The 21,794-nt window shown below is 38.6% G+C and overlaps 1 protein-coding gene across 1 annotated transcript; it reads right to left on the reverse strand.

Moving 5' to 3' along the window:
• Positions 1–279: 279 nt before the first annotated feature.
• On the reverse strand, positions 280–20,946 carry LOC134677352 (micronuclear linker histone polyprotein-like). Its single transcript, XM_063535786.1, has 13 exons — positions 20,914–20,946; positions 19,028–19,055; positions 18,038–18,262; positions 16,842–16,946; positions 13,021–13,122; positions 12,675–12,773; positions 11,041–11,272; positions 9,360–9,555; positions 6,753–6,961; positions 6,119–6,293; positions 3,511–3,719; positions 1,968–2,009; positions 280–535 (listed from the first exon to the last, which is right to left on the reverse strand). The coding sequence occupies exons 1-13, from the start codon at positions 20,944–20,946 to the stop codon at positions 280–282; spliced, it is 1,911 nt and encodes a 636-aa protein (XP_063391856.1).
• Between the last annotated feature and the right edge of the window lie 848 nt (positions 20,947–21,794).

Raw genomic sequence — 21,794 nt, forward strand, 5'->3', positions numbered from 1 at the left:
TCTTCTTCGCTTTCCTCAGACTTCCGACTTGAAGAGCTCTTGGAACTATGTTTTTTCTGTTCCTCAGTTTTCTATGTACAAGAATATGTAATTATAAGGTATACTTTTATATACTCGATATATTTCACATCATTTGTAAAAATTTCAATTGTCTAGCTATCACGGTTCATGAGATACAGTCTGGTGACAGACAGACGGTCAGACGGGCAGCGGAGTCTTAGTAACAGGATCCCCATTTTACCCTTTGGGTACGGAACCCTAAACCTAGGTTGAACCTAATCACTGTGTATGAGTTTTAATCATGTCAATGGTTTGGACGAATTTTGTTACCTGAGATTTCCGAGACTCAGAGATCCTCCTAAGTCTGGTTCTTTCTTCCCTCTCAGATTCGCGGCTAGATTTAGAGCTGCTTTCCTTCCTGCTTCTCCAGTCCACGGTTTTCTTAGAATTGTGCTCGCGCTTTTCCCTTCTCTCTCTCTTTTCGCTGCTCTCTCTTTTGCTGTCTTGTCTGCTGTTGGATTTCTTGGAGCTGGAGCTAAAATAAACAAAATACTAAATATTTGGCGAACGGTCTGTCCTAGTGGGTACTGAAGAAACTCGGAACTTTGCACTTCAAAAACTGATAGCAATAAAGTTGAATTTTATTCACATGTGAGGCAAAGTAATCAAATGCAAATCTTGAGTTGTTTTTTTATTTGCTGGTAGAATTGACTTTTAAATGGTGATTTTAATGATGATCTAATCCAAATTAATGTTATTAAATAATATAATATAAAATATTTCATAACATTCATTTGGATTAGATTTGGTTTGATTTTGTTGATATTTTACATTTAATATTTGGTTAGGGTTGGTGTGGTGAAAATATTGTGTTTGACTCGGGGGCAAAATTTGTTTAACCCTCGCATCGCTCAAGATTCCATTTTTGGAATCTTTCGCTTGCTCGGGTATCAATATTAGCACGAGCGGTTAAACAACATCTTTGCCCCCTTGTAAAACAAATAACTATTATTTATGTGATGGGCATAGATATCTGTGCCTGAGTCAGACAGTTGAAATTTTCACGAATGATGTATTTCTGTTGCCGCTATAACAACAAATACTAAAAACAGAATAAAATAAATATTTAAGTGGTGCTCGCAAACAAGAAGTACGGAACCCTTTGTGCGCGAGTCTGACTATACTTGGCTGTTTTAGTGTTCCGTACCCAAAGGGTAAAAACGGGACCCTATTACTAAGACTCCGCTGTCCGTCCGTCCGTCCGTCTGTCACCAGGCTGTATTTCACGAACCGTGATAGCTAGACAGTTGAAATTTTCACAGATGATGTATATCTGTTGCCGCTATAACAACAAATACTAAAAACAGAATAAAATAAATATTTAAGTGGTGCTCGCAAACAAGAAACGAGATTATTTTGTCGTGGTTTGCGTAATGGTACGGAGCCCTTTGTGCGCGAGTCCGACTCTACTTGGCCGTTTTTAGTGTTCCGTATAAAACTTTGTTCACACGGAACACTTATGGGATCACCTCGGTCTAGGGTGACCAGATACAAATTTCAAAAGTCCTGACAAAATTCCTGATTTTCGGCCGAAATTCCTGACATGAGCTGTCGCGGTCGCGGCGGGTGGCGAGGTGGCGGTTTCTACGTTATAACAGTGCGCGTGTCGTGTCCTTAACATAGCGTCTAGTAGCAAACGCCCGAGACTATGTACTTTTACGGATGATTTACGAATTAAATATCCGTTACTGAAAGAAGGTAGAGAGCCGAGTGAAGTGTATTGTACTGTATACCATTTTATTGTTTTGTTTATTTGTCCTTCGGGAAACGGAAATGCCAAAATTCCTGACATTTCCCTTTTCCGGCCGCATTCCTGACATATGCCTAAAATTCCTGACATGTCAGGAAAATTCCTGACGTCTGGTCACCCTGCCACGGTCTTGGTTTTAGTGAAGTTTCTAACCCACCTTTCATCTACTGAAGATGAAGAACCGTGTCGTCTCGATGATCTGGAAACATAAATAGAATAGAATTAATGACAACAATCTGCCACGGTTACTTACTTATTCAGGACCCCTATTCGACAAGCGACGTTTGACGTAAGTATCGTGTTGATCTCCCGTTGATGTGGGAAAAATCATAAGTTCTCGAATACGTACAATGTCAAAATTTGACATTAACAATCCACAGTTAGAGTGACAAGCAAACCAAACCGAACCACCCTTAGTTTAGAGTGGAGTATTGGTTGTACCAAATGATATTATCCACCGTTGATGGAATCATAACTCAGTATGCGATAAAATCAACTGTTGATTTGACGTGGATGCGAAATCTGACAATTTTACGTGTCGAATTTGGCCCCAGGTCACTCAGCTTTAAGTCAAAACGTTCGAGAAAACCGGGGTTACTGTGAACGTTAAACATATACAATTTAGATTTGGATACATTTTTCTAACATTCTCAATATGCAAATTTGAAGAAGTAGAAAGTTTTAACATAGACTTAGACCAAAATAAGTCTGTAACGATTTAGATTTTAGATTTAATAATAGTTTAACTTTTAAAATAACACTTGCACTGCTTTTGCCATCAAAATCGTTATAGACTTATCTCAGTCTAACTCTACCTAAAGGGATAAAGTAAGAAAATTTGGCTTTAACACTTTAACTGTGTAAAGCGGCCGAAAAGCTCAAAGTTCAGTAGTATCCGAGTATATTTTTATGCCATTTGGGGTTGAGACCCTTGGCCTGTGGGGTCCTAATGCTCTACAACTTTTTAAAGAGCTATCAAAAAGACAATCAACTTCACTGGGGCCAAATTCGACACGTACAACTGTCAGATTTCGCATCCATGTCAAATCAACAGTTGATTTTATTGCATACTGAGTGTTGATTCCATCAACGGTGGATAATATCATTTGGTACAACCAAAACAATCCAAAACTCAACTCTAAACTAAGGGTGGTTCGGTTTGGTTTGCTTGTCACCCTAACTGTGGATTGTTAATGTCAAATTTTGACATTGTACGTATTCGAGAACTTATGATTTTTCCCACATCAACGGGAGATCAGCACGATACGTCAAACGTCGCTTGTCGAATACCACCCCTGGTGACCGGAAAGCTGGCAGCTTTCTCGCGCAACGTATTAGCATCGCAATACAGCGGGGAAATGCTGCCAGCGTCCTCGGCACCATGCCAAAGGAGCCCAATTTCTTAAATATATTTTAATTTTATGTAATATTTTATTTGTTAAGTTAGTTTTACTCATTCTTAGGTTTATTTTAGTTTATAATTTGTATGTTTAATCTGTTTTATTCTAAAGGTTTTTAATAAAATTTGGTCCATTTTATGTATTTAGTTTATAGATAAGTTAGTCTTTTTATGTACCTACCAGAAACAGAAAATAACTTGAACGTTCAAGTCAAATTTCATGTTATAAATTTCAGTATGTCGTTTTAATGAGAGTTACGCTCTCTCTCTCGATTGTATGGCGGCTAACGTGTGGACTTACCTCCTCTGTTCGCTGGCCGATCGCTCAGCTGAGTGCTCCTCCTTAGAGTTCTTGGAGCTCTTTCGCTCACTGATGTGGAGATCATCACGCTCATTTTTCCTCGTTCCTCGGCTCTTGGTCGATTTGACGGATTTGCGCTCTTCGCTTTCTTCAGACTTCTTATTTGAAGACTTCTTGGAACTATGTCTGTGCTGATGCTGCTCAGTTTCCTATGTATACAAGAAAATGAGATTAATGTAACACTTTAAACTCTCGCGTCTTTTACACATATTCTTTTTTTTTCTTTTGGTCTTTGAATGACCTCAGTTGGTGCAACTCAGCTAAGGTAAAAATAATGAAAGTATATCGCGGTAGACCCGTTTGTGTAATAAATGTGATTAATGTGAGAAAGTGTAATGTATTCATGTCGAAAGTATTTGTATCTACCTTATAAATCTATTGTAATACATTTTTAAATAAATCTCATAAACATATTAATGTTTAAAAGTCAAAATTAAAAAAAACATGTTGAAACAATTTGTGACCGGATAAACTTTAACCCACTTATTCATAAACGTTTCCTAAAGTTAGCAAGCCGATAATAATCGTTTGTCCCTTTCCATCATACCAATAAGTCTGGAAGGGACAAACGATTATTATCGACTTGCCAACTTTAGTAAACGTTTATGAATAAGGGGGTAAGTAAGTATGTTATGTTATAGCGAACTTATATTTGTAACTTATACTAGTGTCTAGTACCTAAATAGTTTATATCTATACCTAAGTAAATAAAGAGAGTGGCCTAATTCTGCCAACGAACTGTTAGAGTTACATTAGACCAACAAAAGTGCAGTAGGTACAAATGTTATTTAATCTATCTATATATATGTATATATATATATATATATAAATGCAAGTGTCCTGACTGACTGACTGATTCATCAACGCAGAGCCGAAACTACAAAAGGTAGAAAGTTGAAATTTGCACACCAGATTGCATTTATAAAGTGTACAAGAGATAAGAAGCGATTTTGAGAAATTCAACCCCTAAGAGGGTTAAAAAGGGGATGAAAGTTTGTATGGGGTTAAAGTTTTCTTTTAAGATAGGAATTTGAAACTTCGTAAAAGGATATGTTATTAAAATACAAGAAAACTAATTTCAGCGTTTTTGAAACTTCATCCCTTAAGGTGGTGAAAAAGGGGTTGAAAATTTGTATGGAAATCAAAAATTTTTTCGAGTGGTGGACTTGAATCTTTGTATTTAGGGATATTATTAGAAGACAGGAAAAGTAATTTCAGCGTTTTGTAAAATTCATCCCCTAACAGGGTTGAAAATTTTAGTCCATTACAAATGCTTTGAAACTTCTTAGAAAGGCATAATATCCGATTACAAAAAAAAAGTGATTGCAACGTTTTTGGAAATTCAACCCCTAAGGGGGTTAAAAAGGGGATGAAAGTTCGTCTTCGGGTGCAAATTTTATTTTAAGCTAGGAACTTGAAACTTTGTAAAAATGTATCAAATTTAAATACAAAAAAACTTATTTCAGCGTTTTAGAAAATTTATCCCCCAAGGTGGTGAAAAAGGGGTTGATAGTTTGTATGGATATCAAAAATTTTTTCGAGCGCGGGACTTGAATCTTTGTATTTGGGGATATTATTAGAAGACAATAAAAGTAATTTCAGCGTTTTGTAAAATTCATCTCCTAACAGGGTTAAAAAGGGGATGAAAGTTTGTATGGGGTTGAAGTTTTCTTTTGAGCTAGGAATTTGAAACTTCGTTAAAAGATGTATTATTAAAATACAAGAAATTTTATTTCAGCGTTTTAGAAAATTCATCCCCTAAGGTGGTGAAAAAGGGGTTGAAAGTTTGTATGGATATCAAAATTTTTTTCGAGCACGGGACTTGAATCTTTGGATGTGGGGATATTGTTGGAAGGCAATAAAAGTAATATCAGCGTTTTGTAAAATTCATCCCCTAACAGGGTTAAAATGGGTTTCAAATTTCTAATCCATTACTAATGCTTTGAAAATTCTTAGAAAGGCATAATAGCCGATTACAAAACAAAGTAATTGCAACGTTCTTGGAATTTCAACCCCTAAGGGGGTTAAAAAGGGGATGAAAGTTCGTCTTCACTGAAAAATATCAATCATGTGAGTGGTTATTTAATACGTCATATTTTAATAGACGTTTGACGTTTAAAAGAATACTTGCACTGCGTGGGCTATCAAAATCGATGCAGACTTTACTTGGTCTAATTGCCGTAATTATGGCGTATGTCGTAATTATGCCGTAAATGCCGTAATTGCTTGGTCTATACAGTTTGGCAGAGTTTGTTGTACCTATCTCTGTGAAAATGTGTTCTTTTTATGAATAAATGTTTTATTTATAATTTTTTTAATTAAAAATTATTTAAATCGAATTTATAAAAGTAAGTATGCCTACTTTTATAGGTACATTCTATTTAGATAATGTAGATTTTTTTGATAAATCTTCAATTGCAGCACAAAATGACTCGACGATCTATCTGGTTAAGGTCAAGTTAAGGTCGCAATCGCAGGGCGCCAAATCAGAAAACTTTGGATACCTATTTATGAAAGTTGAACCAAACTCTTTGACTAATTTTCTTACCTGAGAAGACTTAGACTTAGACTTAGACTTAGAGTTTCTCCGATGACTGGCTTCTTCTCTCTTAGATTCGGAGCTAGAGCTGCTTTCCTCGCGCTCGCGCTTTTCCCTTCTCTCTGTCTCTACGCTGCTCTCTCTTGAGCTGTCTTGTCTGCTATTTGATTTCTTGGAGCTGGAGCTGAAATAAACAAAATACCGTAAAATGGGGTGAATAGGGAGAAAACTGATATTCAAACCTAACATTTTATTTTTACATATGTAAACTGCCGGCCTAGCCAAGGTTACAATCGCTGTCGCTTCCACAACGAAAAGCATTATGTCTCTCTATCACTCTTCCATATTAGTGTGACAGTGACAGTTGCGTTTCGATCGCTACGGAGCGTAAGCGATTGGCATCTTGGCTACGCGGCCAGAATGGTATATATACTCGTAAGAAATGTTCCGGACGTTTGTATTTTAGTTTTTTTATGATTTTGGGTATTTTATTATAGATAAGTTAGTCTTTTTATGTACCTACCAGAAACAGAAAATAACTTGAACGTTCAAGTCAAATTTCATGTTATAAATTTCAGTATGTCGTTTTAATGAGAGTTACGCTCTCTCTCTCGATTGTATGGCGGCTAACGTGTGGACTTACCTCCTCTGTTCGCTGGCCGATCGCTCAGCTGAGTGCTCCTCCTTAGAGTTCTTGGAGCTCTTTCGCTCACTGATGTGGAGATCATCACGCTCATTTTTCCTCGTTCCTCGGCTCTTGGTCGATTTGACGGATTTGCGCTCTTCGCTTTCTTCAGACTTCTTATTTGAAGACTTCTTTGAACTATGTCTGTGCTGATGCTGCTCAGTTTCCTATGTATACAAGAAAATGAGATTAATGTAACACTTTAAACTCTCGCGTCTTTTACACATACTCTTTTTTTTCTTTTGGTCTTTGAATGACCTCAGTTGGTGCAACTCAGCTAAGGTAAAAATAATGAAAGTATATCGCGGTAGACCCGTTTGTGTAATAAATGTGATTAATGTGAGAAAGTGTAATGTATTCATGTCGAAAGTATTTGTATCTACCTTATAAATCTATTGTAATACATTTTTAAATAAATCTCATAAACATATTAATGTTTAAAAGTCAAAATTAAAAAAAACATGTTGAAACAATTTGTGACCGGATAAACTTTAACCCACTTATTCATAAACGTTTCCTAAAGTTAGCAAGCCGATAATAATCGTTTGTCCCTTTCCATCATACCAATAAGTCTGGAAGGGACAAACGATTATTATCGACTTGCCAACTTTAGTAAACGTTTATGAATAAGGGGGTAAGTAAGTATGTTATGTTATAGCGAACTTATATTTGTAACTTATACTAGTGTCTAGTACCTAAATAGTTTATATCTATACCTAAGTAAATAAAGAGAGTGGCCTAATTCTGCCAACGAACTGTTAGAGTTACATTAGACCAACAAGAGTGCAGTAGGTACAAATGTTATTTAATCTATCTATATATATGTATATATATATATATATATAAATGCAAGTGTCCTGACTGACTGACTGATTCATCAACGCAGAGCCGAAACTACAAAAGGTAGAAAGTTGAAATTTGCACACCAGATTGCATTTATAAAGTGTACAAGAGATAAGAAGCGATTTTGAGAAATTCAACCCCTAAGAGGGTTAAAAAGGGGATGAAAGTTTGTATGGGGTTAAAGTTTTCTTTTAAGATAGGAATTTGAAACTTCGTAAAAGGATATGTTATTAAAATACAAGAAAACTAATTTCAGCGTTTTTGAAACTTCATCCCTTAAGGTGGTGAAAAAGGGGTTGAAAATTTGTATGGAAATCAAAAATTTTTTCGAGTGGTGGACTTGAATCTTTGTATTTAGGGATATTATTAGAAGACAGGAAAAGTAATTTCAGCGTTTTGTAAAATTCATCCCCTAACAGGGTTGAAAATTTTAGTCCATTACAAATGCTTTGAAACTTCTTAGAAAGGCATAATATCCGATTACAAAAAAAAAGTGATTGCAACGTTTTTGGAAATTCAACCCCTAAGGGGGTTAAAAAGGGGATGAAAGTTCGTCTTCGGGTGCAAATTTTATTTTAAGCTAGGAACTTGAAACTTTGTAAAAATGTATCAAATTTAAATACAAAAAAACTTATTTCAGCGTTTTAGAAAATTTATCCCCCAAGGTGGTGAAAAAGGGGTTGATAGTTTGTATGGATATCAAAAATTTTTTCGAGCGCGGGACTTGAATCTTTGTATTTGGGGATATTATTAGAAGACAATAAAAGTAATTTCAGCGTTTTGTAAAATTCATCTCCTAACAGGGTTAAAAAGGGGATGAAAGTTTGTATGGGGTTGAAGTTTTCTTTTGAGCTAGGAATTTGAAACTTCGTTAAAAGATGTATTATTAAAATACAAGAAATTTTATTTCAGCGTTTTAGAAAATTCATCCCCTAAGGTGGTGAAAAAGGGGTTGAAAGTTTGTATGGATATCAAAATTTTTTTCGAGCACGGGACTTGAATCTTTGTATGTGGGGATATTGTTGGAAGGCAATAAAAGTAATATCAGCGTTTTGTAAAATTCATCCCCTAACAGGGTTAAAATGGGTTTCAAATTTCTAATCCATTACTAATGCTTTGAAAATTCTTAGAAAGGCATAATAGCCGATTACAAAACAAAGTAATTGCAACGTTCTTGGAATTTCAACCCCTAAGGGGGTTAAAAAGGGGATGAAAGTTCGTCTTCACTGAAAAATATCAATCATGTGAGTGGTTATTTAATACGTCATATTTTAATAGACGTTTGACGTTTAAAAGAATACTTGCACTGCGTGGGCTATCAAAATCGATGCAGACTTTACTTGGTCTAATTGCCGTAATTATGGCGTATGTCGTAATTATGCCGTAAATGCCGTAATTGCTTGGTCTATACAGTTTGGCAGAGTTTGTTGTACCTATCTCTGTGAAAATGTGTTCTTTTTATGAATAAATGTTTTATTTATAATTTTTTTAATTAAAAATTATTTAAATCGAATTTATAAAAGTAAGTATGCCTACTTTTATAGGTACATTCTATTTAGATAATGTAGATTTTTTTGATAAATCTTCAATTGCAGCACAAGATGACTCGACGATCTATCTGCTTAAGGTCAAGTTAAGGTCGCAATCGCAGGGCGCCAAATCAGAAAACTTTGGATACCTATTTATGAAAGTTGAACCAAACTCTTTGACTAATTTTCTTACCTGAGAAGACTTAGACTTAGAGTTTCTCCGACGTCTGGCTTCTTCTCTCTCAGATTCGGAGCTAGAGCTGCTTTCCTTCCTGTGTCTCCTATCCACGGTTTCCTTATAGTCGCCCTCGCGGTTTTCCCTTCCCTCTCTCTCTACGCTGCTCTCTCTTGAGCTGTCTTGTCTGCTGTTGGATTTCTTGGAGCTGGAGCTGAAATAAACAAAATACCGTAAAATGGGGTGAATAGAGAGAAAACTGATATTCAAACCAACATTTTATTTTTACATATGTAAACTGCCGGCCTAGCCAAGGTTACAATCGCTGTCGCATCCACAACGAAAAGCATTATGTCTCTCTATCACTCTTCCATATTAGTGTGACAGTGACAGTTGCGTTTCGATCGCTACGGAGCGTAAGCGATTGGCATCTTTGGCTACGCGGCCAGAATGGTATATATACTCGTAAGAAATGTTCCGGACGTTTGTATTTTAGTTTTTTTTATGATTTTGGGTTGTTCCATTTCATAACTTTACCGATAAACACAAAATTCCTCCTCACCCCGTAGTACCTCGTTGTTGGGATGAGATGGGATTTCATACAAAGGTGATTTTGGAACATTGTTGAATCGATTTTTTTTCTTATGAATATCACTATAGCTCCATTTGTAATACGAATACATTATTTAGGTAGCAGTAGCCTTTAAAAACCATCTCACTCTCTTGGCATCCCTTCTCTCCCCATTCATTACCCAACTCTCCACGTAATCCCTACTCATACTCACCCCATTTTACGGTACTAAATATTTGACGACCGGTCTGGCTTCAGTACCGACTACGGTACTGAAGGAAGCCTATGAATCCGGTGGTCAGTTCGAATCTCGGTAAGGGTATTTATAGGCATTTTCACTTAAAAGTGTACCATTTACTTTATTTCATTTAAAATTCATAAACCTTTAGGTTATTTCTATTCAAAATCACGAGGAATATTGATTTCAAAAGAAAAAAAATGTGTCCCAAAAAAATGTCAGTTTTGTAACGCATAGTCACATACATTTTGTATGCACCGTTACAAAACTGACACTCAAAATTTTTACGAAATACTGGGGACACTTTTTTTCTTTGTCTCATTCTATACCTACCTACCTACCGAGTCTAAATAACCCACAGACAAAACATCCACCAGACTGAGCATATTCGCGCTACCCCCTCTGCCACGCATACGGTAATTTTACTCCATCTTCGAGTCGAAAGTGTCTTTGTGTGACGTCCGTGTCTTTGAACGGACCAATCACGGCACGGGATTTAGCTCACCTCGTCCCGCGCACCCCCGCATTTTTGGCATCATCGGTTGCATGAAATAATTGCTCAAAACTCGGTCTAGAGATCCTAGTCTATGAAATAACCTAAAAGTTTATTTATTTATTATTAATATCACAAGAACGGTTACAGTAATTACCAATTACACTTGCTACTACTTATACAAGTTATACAATTATATCAATAGAATTAAAAAAAAACTTAACCACAATCTATCATCATTAAAAATTAAGTATACAATTATTAACAATAAAATCTCACATTACAAGTTTTCCATTCATCATCTATTCATTCACTCTCTCAGTTGATGAATTTTCGAAAGTAAATGGTGTCCTACCAAATCGCCCAATTTGATCAGTCCCGTCTGATGGATACTCACCTTTTCCGTTCGCTGGCCGATTGCTCAGCTGAGTGCTCCTCCTTAGAGTTCTTGGAGCTCGTTCGCTCACGGCTGCCTCCTCGGTTGTGAGCCTCACGCTCATTTTTCCTCGTTCCTCGGCTCTTGGCTGATTTGCGTTCTTCGCTTTCTTCAGACTTGTAACTTGAAGACTTCTTTGAACTACGTCTATCCTTGGCTGATTTGGCGGAGCTGCTTTGCTGACTTTTTTCAACTAAAAAAAGTGAAATAGATTAGAGTTAGACGTTAGTCTGCAGCGATTTTGATAGCCCACCCAGTGCAACTATAGTGTGTGTTTTTTAGCATTAGAAAGAACTTCGCAGAAGTAAGCTTGTGGTTCCAAATCTGGCACTTTTAGCGGTAATCATTTGAAGTAAATGATATGTATTGATCATGCTACATTAGATAATTCAATAATTATTAATAATTACAGAGCCTGATAAAAACTGCACGCTTGCTTCTGTGGAGTTCTTTCTAATGCTAAAAAATAAAAACCGGGCAAGTGCGAGTCGGACTCGCGCACGAAGGGTTCCGTACCATAATGCAAAAAAAAAAACAAAAAAAAGGCAAAAAAGAAAACGGTCACCCATCCAAGTACTGACCCCTCCCGACGTTGCTTAACTTTGGTCAAAAATCACGTTTGTTGTATGGGAGCCCCATTTAAATCTTTATTTTATTCTGTTTTTAGTATTTGTTGTTATAGCGGCAACAGACATACATCATCTGTGAAAATTTCAACTGTCTAGCTATCACGGTTCGTGAGATACAGCCTGGTGACAGACGGACGGACGGACAGCGAAGTCTTAGTAATAGGGTCCCGTTTTACCCTTTGGGTACGGAACCCTAAAAACTAACTTTAGCTGTTATTTATATGTCATAATTTCATAGAAGTATAGAATTAAATAACGCACTGCGTGGGCTTTCAAAATCGCTGCAGACTTTTCTTGGTCTAACTCTATCACGATATCTATATGATTATTTAGAAGGAAAGAAAAGATATGGAAACTTGCAACGGATGATATGGCCATCGGGCGGGTATAGCCTTTTATCTGAATTACTCTAAAACTAATCAATAATTATTATTAGTGTTGAAAATTATGCTCGTCAGATCTCTTATTGTTACCTATATCACCTATATCGCAGATGCAGGTTTCCTCACGATGTTATCCTTCACCGAAAACCTAGTGGTAATTATCGTACATTAAGTTGCGAAAAACTCACAGAAATCAGATATTCAAAGGTGTATGTGAAGTTGGGACGTCGGGACTATAGCCCAAGCCCTACGCATGAGAGGCCTATGCTCAGCAGTGGGACGTATATATAGTCGGCGGCCGATCGTAAGATCAAGCATATCGTGAAATTCCTAGGCATATCATGAAACGTGAAAATCTTTGAATCCTTCCCTGAGCCGACGGAACCCCGCTACGCGGGGCTCCTATTGCTGGGCAGTTTTCCCTTCGGGCATCTGAAGCAACCTAACGAACCTATTCTACCTATATCTTGGATCAATGTGACTGATCGTCAAAACAATACACAGGAACATTACGATCTGCCTGATCTTACGATCGGCCGCCGACATAGAATGAAATTATTATTTTTATATTAACTACACTTACCACCGGAGCGGGAGACCTTCTTTGAACGGCTAGACTTAGCAGAATCGCTTTCGGAGGCCGCTTGCTTAGAACTTGTCTCCGACTTTTTGCTCACAGTCCCTGTAAACATCCCTTCAATTGTAATGTACTTCTATATAAAAATAAACAGTTTAAATATTTTATTTCTGAAAACACACAAGTAAAGTTTAGCTTTTACTGCTGACTGTACTTTCTATTCTTTGCAAATTGGTCAACTCCACCGCTTTCTAATGAGCCATTTCGATCCATGTACGCGTTTTGTTAGAAAGTGAGTCTTCTGTACTTAGTACGATTATTTATTCTGTATCTGTACCATAACTACACTTACCACCGCGGATGATGTTCTTTGAGGAACTGCTAGATTCATCAGACTTGCTTTTAGAGGCGGCATTTTTAGCACTACTTTCCGACTCACTGATCTCAGACCCTTCTGAAAACAAACAAGTAGTCAATTTGTGTAATAATCTTCTTCTATACATATAATAAAGCTGTAGACGGTCGAAAGTCTGTACATGGAAGATATTTGAAAAAAAGTTGGCTGGGGATACTTAGAATCGATAACAGAACACGTTCCAACAGTTTTTAGAATTTTTGTCTGTTTGTCTGTTTATCTGTTTATCTGTTTGTCTGTTTATTTGAACGCGCATCACGTGAAAACGGCTGAACGGATTTTGATGCAAACTTTACTAATCTGTCGAGAAAATCTCCGGCCAGGTTATAGGCTATAAAAATTCTACCCTTAAAAGGGGGGGTAGCCACAACACTCGCTTGATTTAAGTTTGCCCCTGAATCTTATGGCGCTACTTAGGAAGGAGGGGCAAACTTTTTTCAAATATGTGCTGCCACTATTGAGTACCCTGGTAAACTAACAGATGGCGCTGAATTTAATACGTATTGACATGAATAGCCACCGAGGAAGGTTTTTACCAAACTAACTCTAAGTTAAGATGAGGGGGTATTACGGACATCAACAAATTAAATTGAATAATTATGTTCGAATATACAACAAAATTTAACGACAGTAAATTAATTTCCCTTCATTGCACAGTGCCATCTTTTTCACGACTACCCAAAAAAAGAGAGAGAGAGTGTACTGTGTTTTCAGCGTTCGTGTTTGTATGTAGTAAGCAAAACAAGCACGTGCATAGGGCACCACGTTCAGGGGGGGGGGGGGGGAGGGGGGCACCCAAATGGCAGGTTGAAAAAGTAGAACAAAAGGAAACAATCGGTAGCAGTAGAAGAGTCGTGATTACATGCATAATAGATTCGATTTCAACCCACTCTTTTGCGGTTCGGCGTTAGGTCTTATGCGAAGCCTTCTGCCTTACGGCAAAGTTGATCTTCTGCTTTAATTACACTTGGGCGTGGATCCACATCCAAGCTTTCTTCTTTCGCAGCTGGGCCTGCTGCCTTGCTCACACTTCGCCAATTCAATTCACTTGGTCAATTCCAAGCTCTGCTTTCTTGCATTTTTTATGCATGAAAACAACCTCGCTGAGACCCTTAAATATCGAGCCCTATGCGAAGCTAGGCTGATAGAAAACTGTCCCATCCCTTCTTTGTATAAAATCCTGGATTCGCGCCTGGTTGGGACTAAAAGTAAAATTGCGTTTTTTATATCGAAAAATTTTCGCGCTCGCTTCGCTCGCGTTTTTAATAACTTTCTAAGGTATGATAAAGGTGACATTCGGTTGGCGACTGCAGCAGCATTACTCTGTTGCAACGTTACTGCTGCGGTACTGTCAATTTTCGTCATAAAATGATGTGACTCATTTCCATACTAAAAGTAAAAATGTACAACTGTCTGTCACATTGCGTTTTTATATCGAAAAATTTTCGCGCTCGCTTCGCTCGCGTTTTCTATTACATTTTAACCTAAAATATGACAAAGGTGACATTCGGGAGGCGACTGCAGCAGCATTAGGTACTCTGTTGCAACATTACTGCTGCGGCACTGTCAATTTTCGTGATAAAATGATGTGACTGATTTCCATTCTCAACTGTAATGCGGCAATGAACTTCACTCGATTTACCAAAAAAAAATGTAATCTCAATGACCCTAGGGAGCGGGAACACCATCGTCTAGAAATGCTTAGGGCATCAAAATATCTTAATACGGCACTGCTTCGAACTTAACGCGACGTACGTGTCGCGCTGTACGCGTTCCAAAGCCAGGCGACTTCGACTTTCTCATACTAAAAGAGACGTACGTGACACGCTGTATGCTTACCAAAGCCTCGGCGCTCTCATACTCAAAGAGTCGGGCGTAGACCGACGTACGTGACACACTGTTCGCGTTCCAAAGCCGGTCGCCTACGGCACCCTCATACTAAAAGTGTCGGGCGTAGACCAACGTACGTGTACGCGTTTCAAAGCTGGGCGCCTTCGGCGCCCTCATACTAAAAGTCAGGCGTAGACCGACGTACGTGACACGCTGTACGCATTCCAAAGCCGGGCGCCTCCGGCGCCCTCATACTCAGAACGTCGGGCGTAACGTACGCGTTTCAAAGCTGGGCGTCTTCGGCGCCCTCATACTAAAAGAGTCGGGCGTAGACCGACGTACGTGACACGCTGTACGCTTGCCAAAGTTGGGCGCCGAAGGCACCCTCATACTCAAAGAGTCGGGCTACGCCCCCGACACACGTGGCACGCTGTACGCGTTCCAAAGCCGGGCGCCTCCCTCATACTCAAAGCGTCGGGCGTAACCCGACGTACGTGGCGCGCTGAATGCGTTCCAAAGTCGGGCTACTTCGGCGCCCTCATACTAAAAGAGTCGGGAATTGCCCGACGTATGTGGCGCACTGCACGCGGTCCAAAGCTAGGCGACTTCGACTTTCTCATACTAATCGAGTCGGGCGTAGTCGGACTACTACAAATCGCGCTCTAAAAAGTATGAAACAATAAGATAGAATTCTTTTAAGAAATTATCATGCAGGAAATTATAAATGTTATAATTTTTTAATAAAAAAATACGCCGTAATGTAATTTACTATTTTATGTATATTTAGCAGCTTACTGACACAAACCGAATTCCACGCGGGCGGAGCCGCGGGCACAGCTAGTGTCCTATATAATCGAACGAGCGAGCGAAGCGAAGTGAAGTTCGTAGGTTCTTACATTCGATTTGAAACATTTAGCTAGCTAGGGGCACGTCCCGGCATTTCGATGTTTTTAAGCTGATCTATGAGAGGATAGTTTGATTCGCAATAACTTAATTAAATGTATTCTAATTTAAATTAGGTATATTAAGTAAACATGTAGTTGGGCATTATATTTTAGTCATTAAATTATGTGCAGGCCAGATCACGGCGTTTTCTGGATTCAACGGGCATTAGTGAACTTCAAAGGGCCGTCACAATAGATAACAGCTTGGTCGAAGTGGCTCAAGGACCCACAACACCCCAATAATAATACTAAAAAACCGGGCAAATGCGAGTCGGAGTCGCGCGCCAAGGGTTCCGTACCATAATGCAAAAAAAAATCGGAAAAAATGCAAAAATACGGTCACCCATCCAAGTACTGACCACGCCCGACGTTGCTTATTAACTTTGGTCAAAAATCACGTTTGTTGTATGGGAGCCCCATTTAAATCTTTATTTTATTCTGTTTTTAGTATCGGCAACAGAAATACATCATCTGTGAAAATTTCAACTGTCTAGCTAGCTATCACGGTTCGTGAGATACAGCCTGGTGACAGACAGACGGACGGACGGACGGACAGCGAAGTCTTAGTAATAGGATCCCGTTTTACCCTTTGGGTACGGAACCCTAAAAATAATTATGGCTCATTTAGAGAATGCAAGAACTCGCATGTAAGTTTCATTACATTGCGGTTTTTGATCGGTCGGTTGAATTGGACGTAACCAACAGTTCGCAATGTGACCAAAATCGCATGCGAGTTCGTGCGCCGTCAGGCGTAGCTCACTCCACGATTTCGTCGCTTTGCAACAGGTAGCTAAAAGTACATCCGTACCACACCAATTTTGGTGGCTAGCCATAAACCGCGCGTGGCGCTGTCGCCACTTAGCGGCCATATCTGTCCTGATCGACACGCGTTTTGTTAGAGAGTGAGTGTTCTGTACCTAATACTATTATTTGTTCTGTGGCGCCGTCTAAATCAGCCTTGCTCTACATCTGTTAGGTACTAACCACTGCCGCTGACGCTCCGTTTCTGACTGCTGGTTCTGGAAGAAGAGTCCTGCTGTTGCTGCGCAGAGTTGGCCTGGTGGCTCGATTCCTCTGAGACTTTGTGTCCTAAAATATAAACACGAAATTGGAGTTAAAACTCTAGGTCCATGGGGTCCCAGCGCGCATAAGTTGTTCGCAGAAATCGCGAAGCGTCTGGTTGATGTAACTGGTGACCGAAGAGCTGGCGGCTACCTCGCAGGAAATGCCGCCAGCATCCTTGGTACACTGCCTCAGGGGCCTGTTTTAGATTTAAGCTAGTTATTAATTTCGTTTAGTAGTATTACCACTGTGACGACCAGTCTGGATCCTGCCTGTGAAGCCGGTGGTCTTGAGTTTGAACCCAGGGCATTTATTTGTGTGATGAACACAAATACATATTTGTTCCTGAGTCATGGGTGTTTTCCATGTATATAAGTATGTATATCGTCGCCTAACACCCATAGTACAAGCTTTGCTTAGTTTGGGGCTAGGTTGATCTGTGTAAGATGTGCCCTAATATTTATTTATAAAAAAAAAAGTATATCAAATTATTATATTTGATCCCTAATTAAAATCTTTTCTTCCCCTCTGTCGTATCGCTCTTGACAGAGCGGTCGTGGTCACGTTGAGGCTTCCGCTTCGGTAGTAGAGGCGGACACAGCTCTACGCACGATCTCCCTGTTGGCAGACTGTCTGGTACAGTCAGATAAGACGTATCCAGACTAGTCAGTTTTTCGCCAATCTGATTAAATTAACCGATCGAATCAGGACGTGCGGACGCAAACGCCAATTTGGCTCGCCGAATTCAACCGCCGATAATGAGCGATATTAGATACCGATAAAATGAGGTGCGAACGCAAGAATACCAATTTGTGATGCCAGTATTTTCGTTCTGGGGCATTTTTTTAATTTAGAGGGCTCTAATATGACCATAAATCTAAAGTTGGTGATTAAATTGGAGATTGACGCCAATTTCATCTCTGATCAAATCGGTCGATTTGATCATCCCGTCTGGATACCGCTATACGCTTCCCACTGCGGATTTTATTTACCTAGTTTCTATAGTAGAATAGAATAGAAATAATTTTATTCGTGAGCACAAACACAAAATAAAAACTTATACTGAACAGAAAAACATAAAAAAACATAAAATAGGTTGGGGTTATATCTCAACTTACCGTCAACGCTTATGACACTCCTTTGGCTAGCTTCTTCTTTTCGGCTAGCACTGGCTTGTTCCTGCTCTTGTTGGCTTCGCTCCTTCTCTATGATGGTCTTGCCACCAGCTTCCTTGATGATAGTGGTGGAGGAACTCTCATCTGACTTGCTGGATGCGCTGGAAGCTGCCGACTTCTTGGAGGAGCTGGAGTACTCTTCGATTTCTTCGAAATCGGGCCTGGGTTCTGCATATAAAGTATAGTATTTGTTTCCGCTACCGAGAAAAAAGTGTCCCAAAATTTCCAAACATTTTTCGTTCCTACCATTCCGTTACCGTCATACAAAGTCTATGATGATGGCAATGGAATGGAAATAAAAATCTTGGGGCACTCTTACTTCTATTAGGATCGGAAAGCTCGCGATTCTGTGTAGAAATAACATGAAAATTAAATTACCAATTCTAAACAGAAAGTGTAATTTCCAACTTTTAATAATTTTAAATTTTAATAACATTCAATCATTCAATCCACCAAAGCTTTTTTGTAATATTTATTGAAGGGTCAAACAGAAAACTGTGTGACGTCTTTCCTGTAGACATATACAAGAGTTAAGGGCTATAAAGGTTAATTTTCTTATTTAACCCTTATCCACTTGGAAAGGTCCTCGTTTTATTTAGAGAACTATGATAAAATCATTACTTACATGCCCACAAGCTGTTAACTATTGCCCACAGGAGAGAAAAATGTACAGTTCGCGCGAACACACTAGTTTTCTCTCCTATGGCAATAGTTAACAGCTTGCGGGCATGTAAGTAATGATTTTATCGTAGTTCTCTAAATAAAAGGAGGACCTTTTCTCGTGGATAAGGTTTAAATAAGAAAATTAACCTTTATAGCCCTTAACTCTTGTGTATGTCTACAGGAAAGACGTAACACAGTTTTCTGTTTGCCCCTGAAACGGTTAAGCTCTATGTATTAAAAATATTAAAATTATAAATAGAAAATACTTACGTGGCAGGCCGCTGACGGCCACGAGAGCCTGAGAAAACAAAAGAAAACGTCAAGAACTATGGTGAATGGTGCTCTTTATATTATAAATACCTATCTATAGATAGATATAGGCGTGGTAGGTCACCAATGCGTTGGTCAGACCTATAGTCAAAACAAAAGTGCATTCAATGAACCACTCCATGAATGTACAAGAATGGCTACAGTACGGGAGGAATGGCGACGGATTGTGAAGTTTGGCCGGCCCTGATGTGACGACCACGAATACTTTGACAAGAGTGTGACGACAAAGAAGAAGATCTATAGACACTTATAGGTATACTATTTAATTTCTTTATTAATTTCTATTGTTATCGAATGCTACCTACTTATTTGTATTAATATATTACTAATAATTCGTCATGATTATTACAATTAGGTACCTATACTTATACTTACATCTCTAGTGGAAACATATAGCCCAAACTTGTAAAATGAGAGAGACATGTGCCCAGTAGTGGGACATTATGTAATGGTGGATCATTGGAAGACCGCAAATAAATTTCAAAAAAAAAATCCTGCTAATCATAATTTGACTTACTTAATCTTAATATAAGTACCCACAGTTAGGAAAACATTTAATAATTTTGAATAGAACTTTTTTTTTAGTGTAAAGCACTAGGAGAGGAAACCCGGTTCTAATTCTAATAAAGTAACATTATAATCTATAACGCAGTGGTGGACTATATTTTTTTAAAGTTTTTTTAATGCTCATTGACATACATACATCACTGGCTCAGTGACCCAAAGAGGATCTTGGCCTCTGACACAAGAGAGCGCCATTCTGCCCTATTCTGCGCCACTTCACGCCAGTTGGGTATTTCGAGGGCGGACAGGTCTTTTTGGGCTTCGTCACTCCAGCGGTATCTGGGACGCCCAGACGCAGATGCACAGATGCACATTGAATACGCTTTAATAAATATTTTTAATATTTCTTCTGATTCTAAATTTTTGGTTTTCAATTCAGATAAATTCGAAGTAGCACATTAACTACCAACGCCTTAATTATAAAATAATTTACAGCGCTCGGCCCTTGCTATCCGGCTGGGCAAAAGAAAACATTGAAAACTCAGCAAAAGACAAATAAAAATTATAAAAATGCATCTACACTAAATATGCATACAACTTACTTCGGAGCGTCATACGAGAAAATATACTTACGCTAGAATTTATTAACGAAAAAGTAACTGCATGATGTGTATTCAACTCTACTTTTTCATGGTAGATGTTAAGAAGCTTTTGAACAACAAAAGTTAAAGGCATCAAAGAAAATGTGAGTTATCAATGTTTAATAGCTAAGTTATGCCTTGTGATTGAAAACCTCGCAACGCTCTGGAATCCATCGCTTGCTCGGCTTCCAACAGTGCAAAACGTTGCTGTGTTCGAAATTTGAAAAGACTAGGTAGTAGCTACAAATTCGCGGCGTTTGGCGTGGAAGCCTTGGGGCCGTGGGGACCTAGCGAGCGTCACCTCTATGAGGAGCTGTCAAAGCGCCTCATAGAGGCTTCTGGTGACCAGTGGGCTAATATTTTGCCCAACGGAGCATTGTCATCCAGCGGGGCAATATGACAGCCTTCTGGGCACCCTACCGAGCGACTTCGTTATTTTGACGTGATAACGTCTTATAAATCGATGAACACCGGTAGCATGCACGAAAAAGCGTCACGTTGTGGACAGATCTCCGTGGTAACGTTGTGGACGGATCTCCATGGTAACGTTACGGTTCTTATGACTTTATCACGCAAAATTATCGTCCGTAAACCGACTTTACAGACAAGAGGATCTTTTTAGTGTTTCATTATTTTATAAAGACAAGATAAATAAATAAATATAAGACAAATTATACTCACCACCACGCTCAAAAGAGCTATAGACAGCTTCATGGTGTGGCTTTGGCATATCTCGGCTCACCACAGCCTTATATACCCCACAGTGCAAGCTGAACAAATATTGGAACGGCTGAAACATGACGTATTTTAATTAACAATTAAATTAATTTATTGGCTGAGCGTTTCATAATTTTTTTGCCATTTTTAAATAATGTGCATTTTTTGCCACTTTTGTGTTATTTCTACACAGAATCACGTGCTCTTTCGATCCTAATGGGATAAAATAATGTCCGAGACTTTTTTTCTATTGTGTTACCATTTCCCCATATACTTTGTATGGCGGTAACAACAAGGAAGCTATGAAAGTTGTATGGAAATTTTAGGACACTTTTTTCTCCTAGGATGAATAGGGCTCGCGATCCTGACTAGGAATAACACAAAAGTGGCAAAAAAGGTCACAATATATAAAATGGCAAAAAATAAAAGAAACGCTCGGCTGTACAGTCAACAACAGAGCTATGAATACAGGCAAAGTGTCAAAAATATGTATACAGTACTTTATTGCCTGTACATTAAGGTCGTGTATACATATTTTGGCACTTTGCCTGTATTCATAGCTCTGTTGTTGACTGTACATTACAATGTGCGTCATTTTAGGGACAAAAGAGCTGGTTGGGCCATGAAAACCGCGTTTAATCCTTTTCCAGGCATAGTACGATTTATCGACCACAACACGCGCCAATAGAATTTCTACTTTATTAGCATTCTAGTTTAAGGTTCAAATTACATTGAAATTTTGAGAAATGTGACTTAAAATGAATCATCAAAGCTGTACGGATAATGATGGTCGGTTTATCGGTATCCGTCACTTTCTATCCCACGGTGTTAAAAAGTGACAGTTA

This window comes from Cydia fagiglandana, chromosome 26 (genome assembly GCF_963556715.1).
Source record: "Cydia fagiglandana chromosome 26, ilCydFagi1.1, whole genome shotgun sequence".
Classification (NCBI taxonomy): Eukaryota; Metazoa; Arthropoda; class Insecta; order Lepidoptera; family Tortricidae; genus Cydia; species Cydia fagiglandana.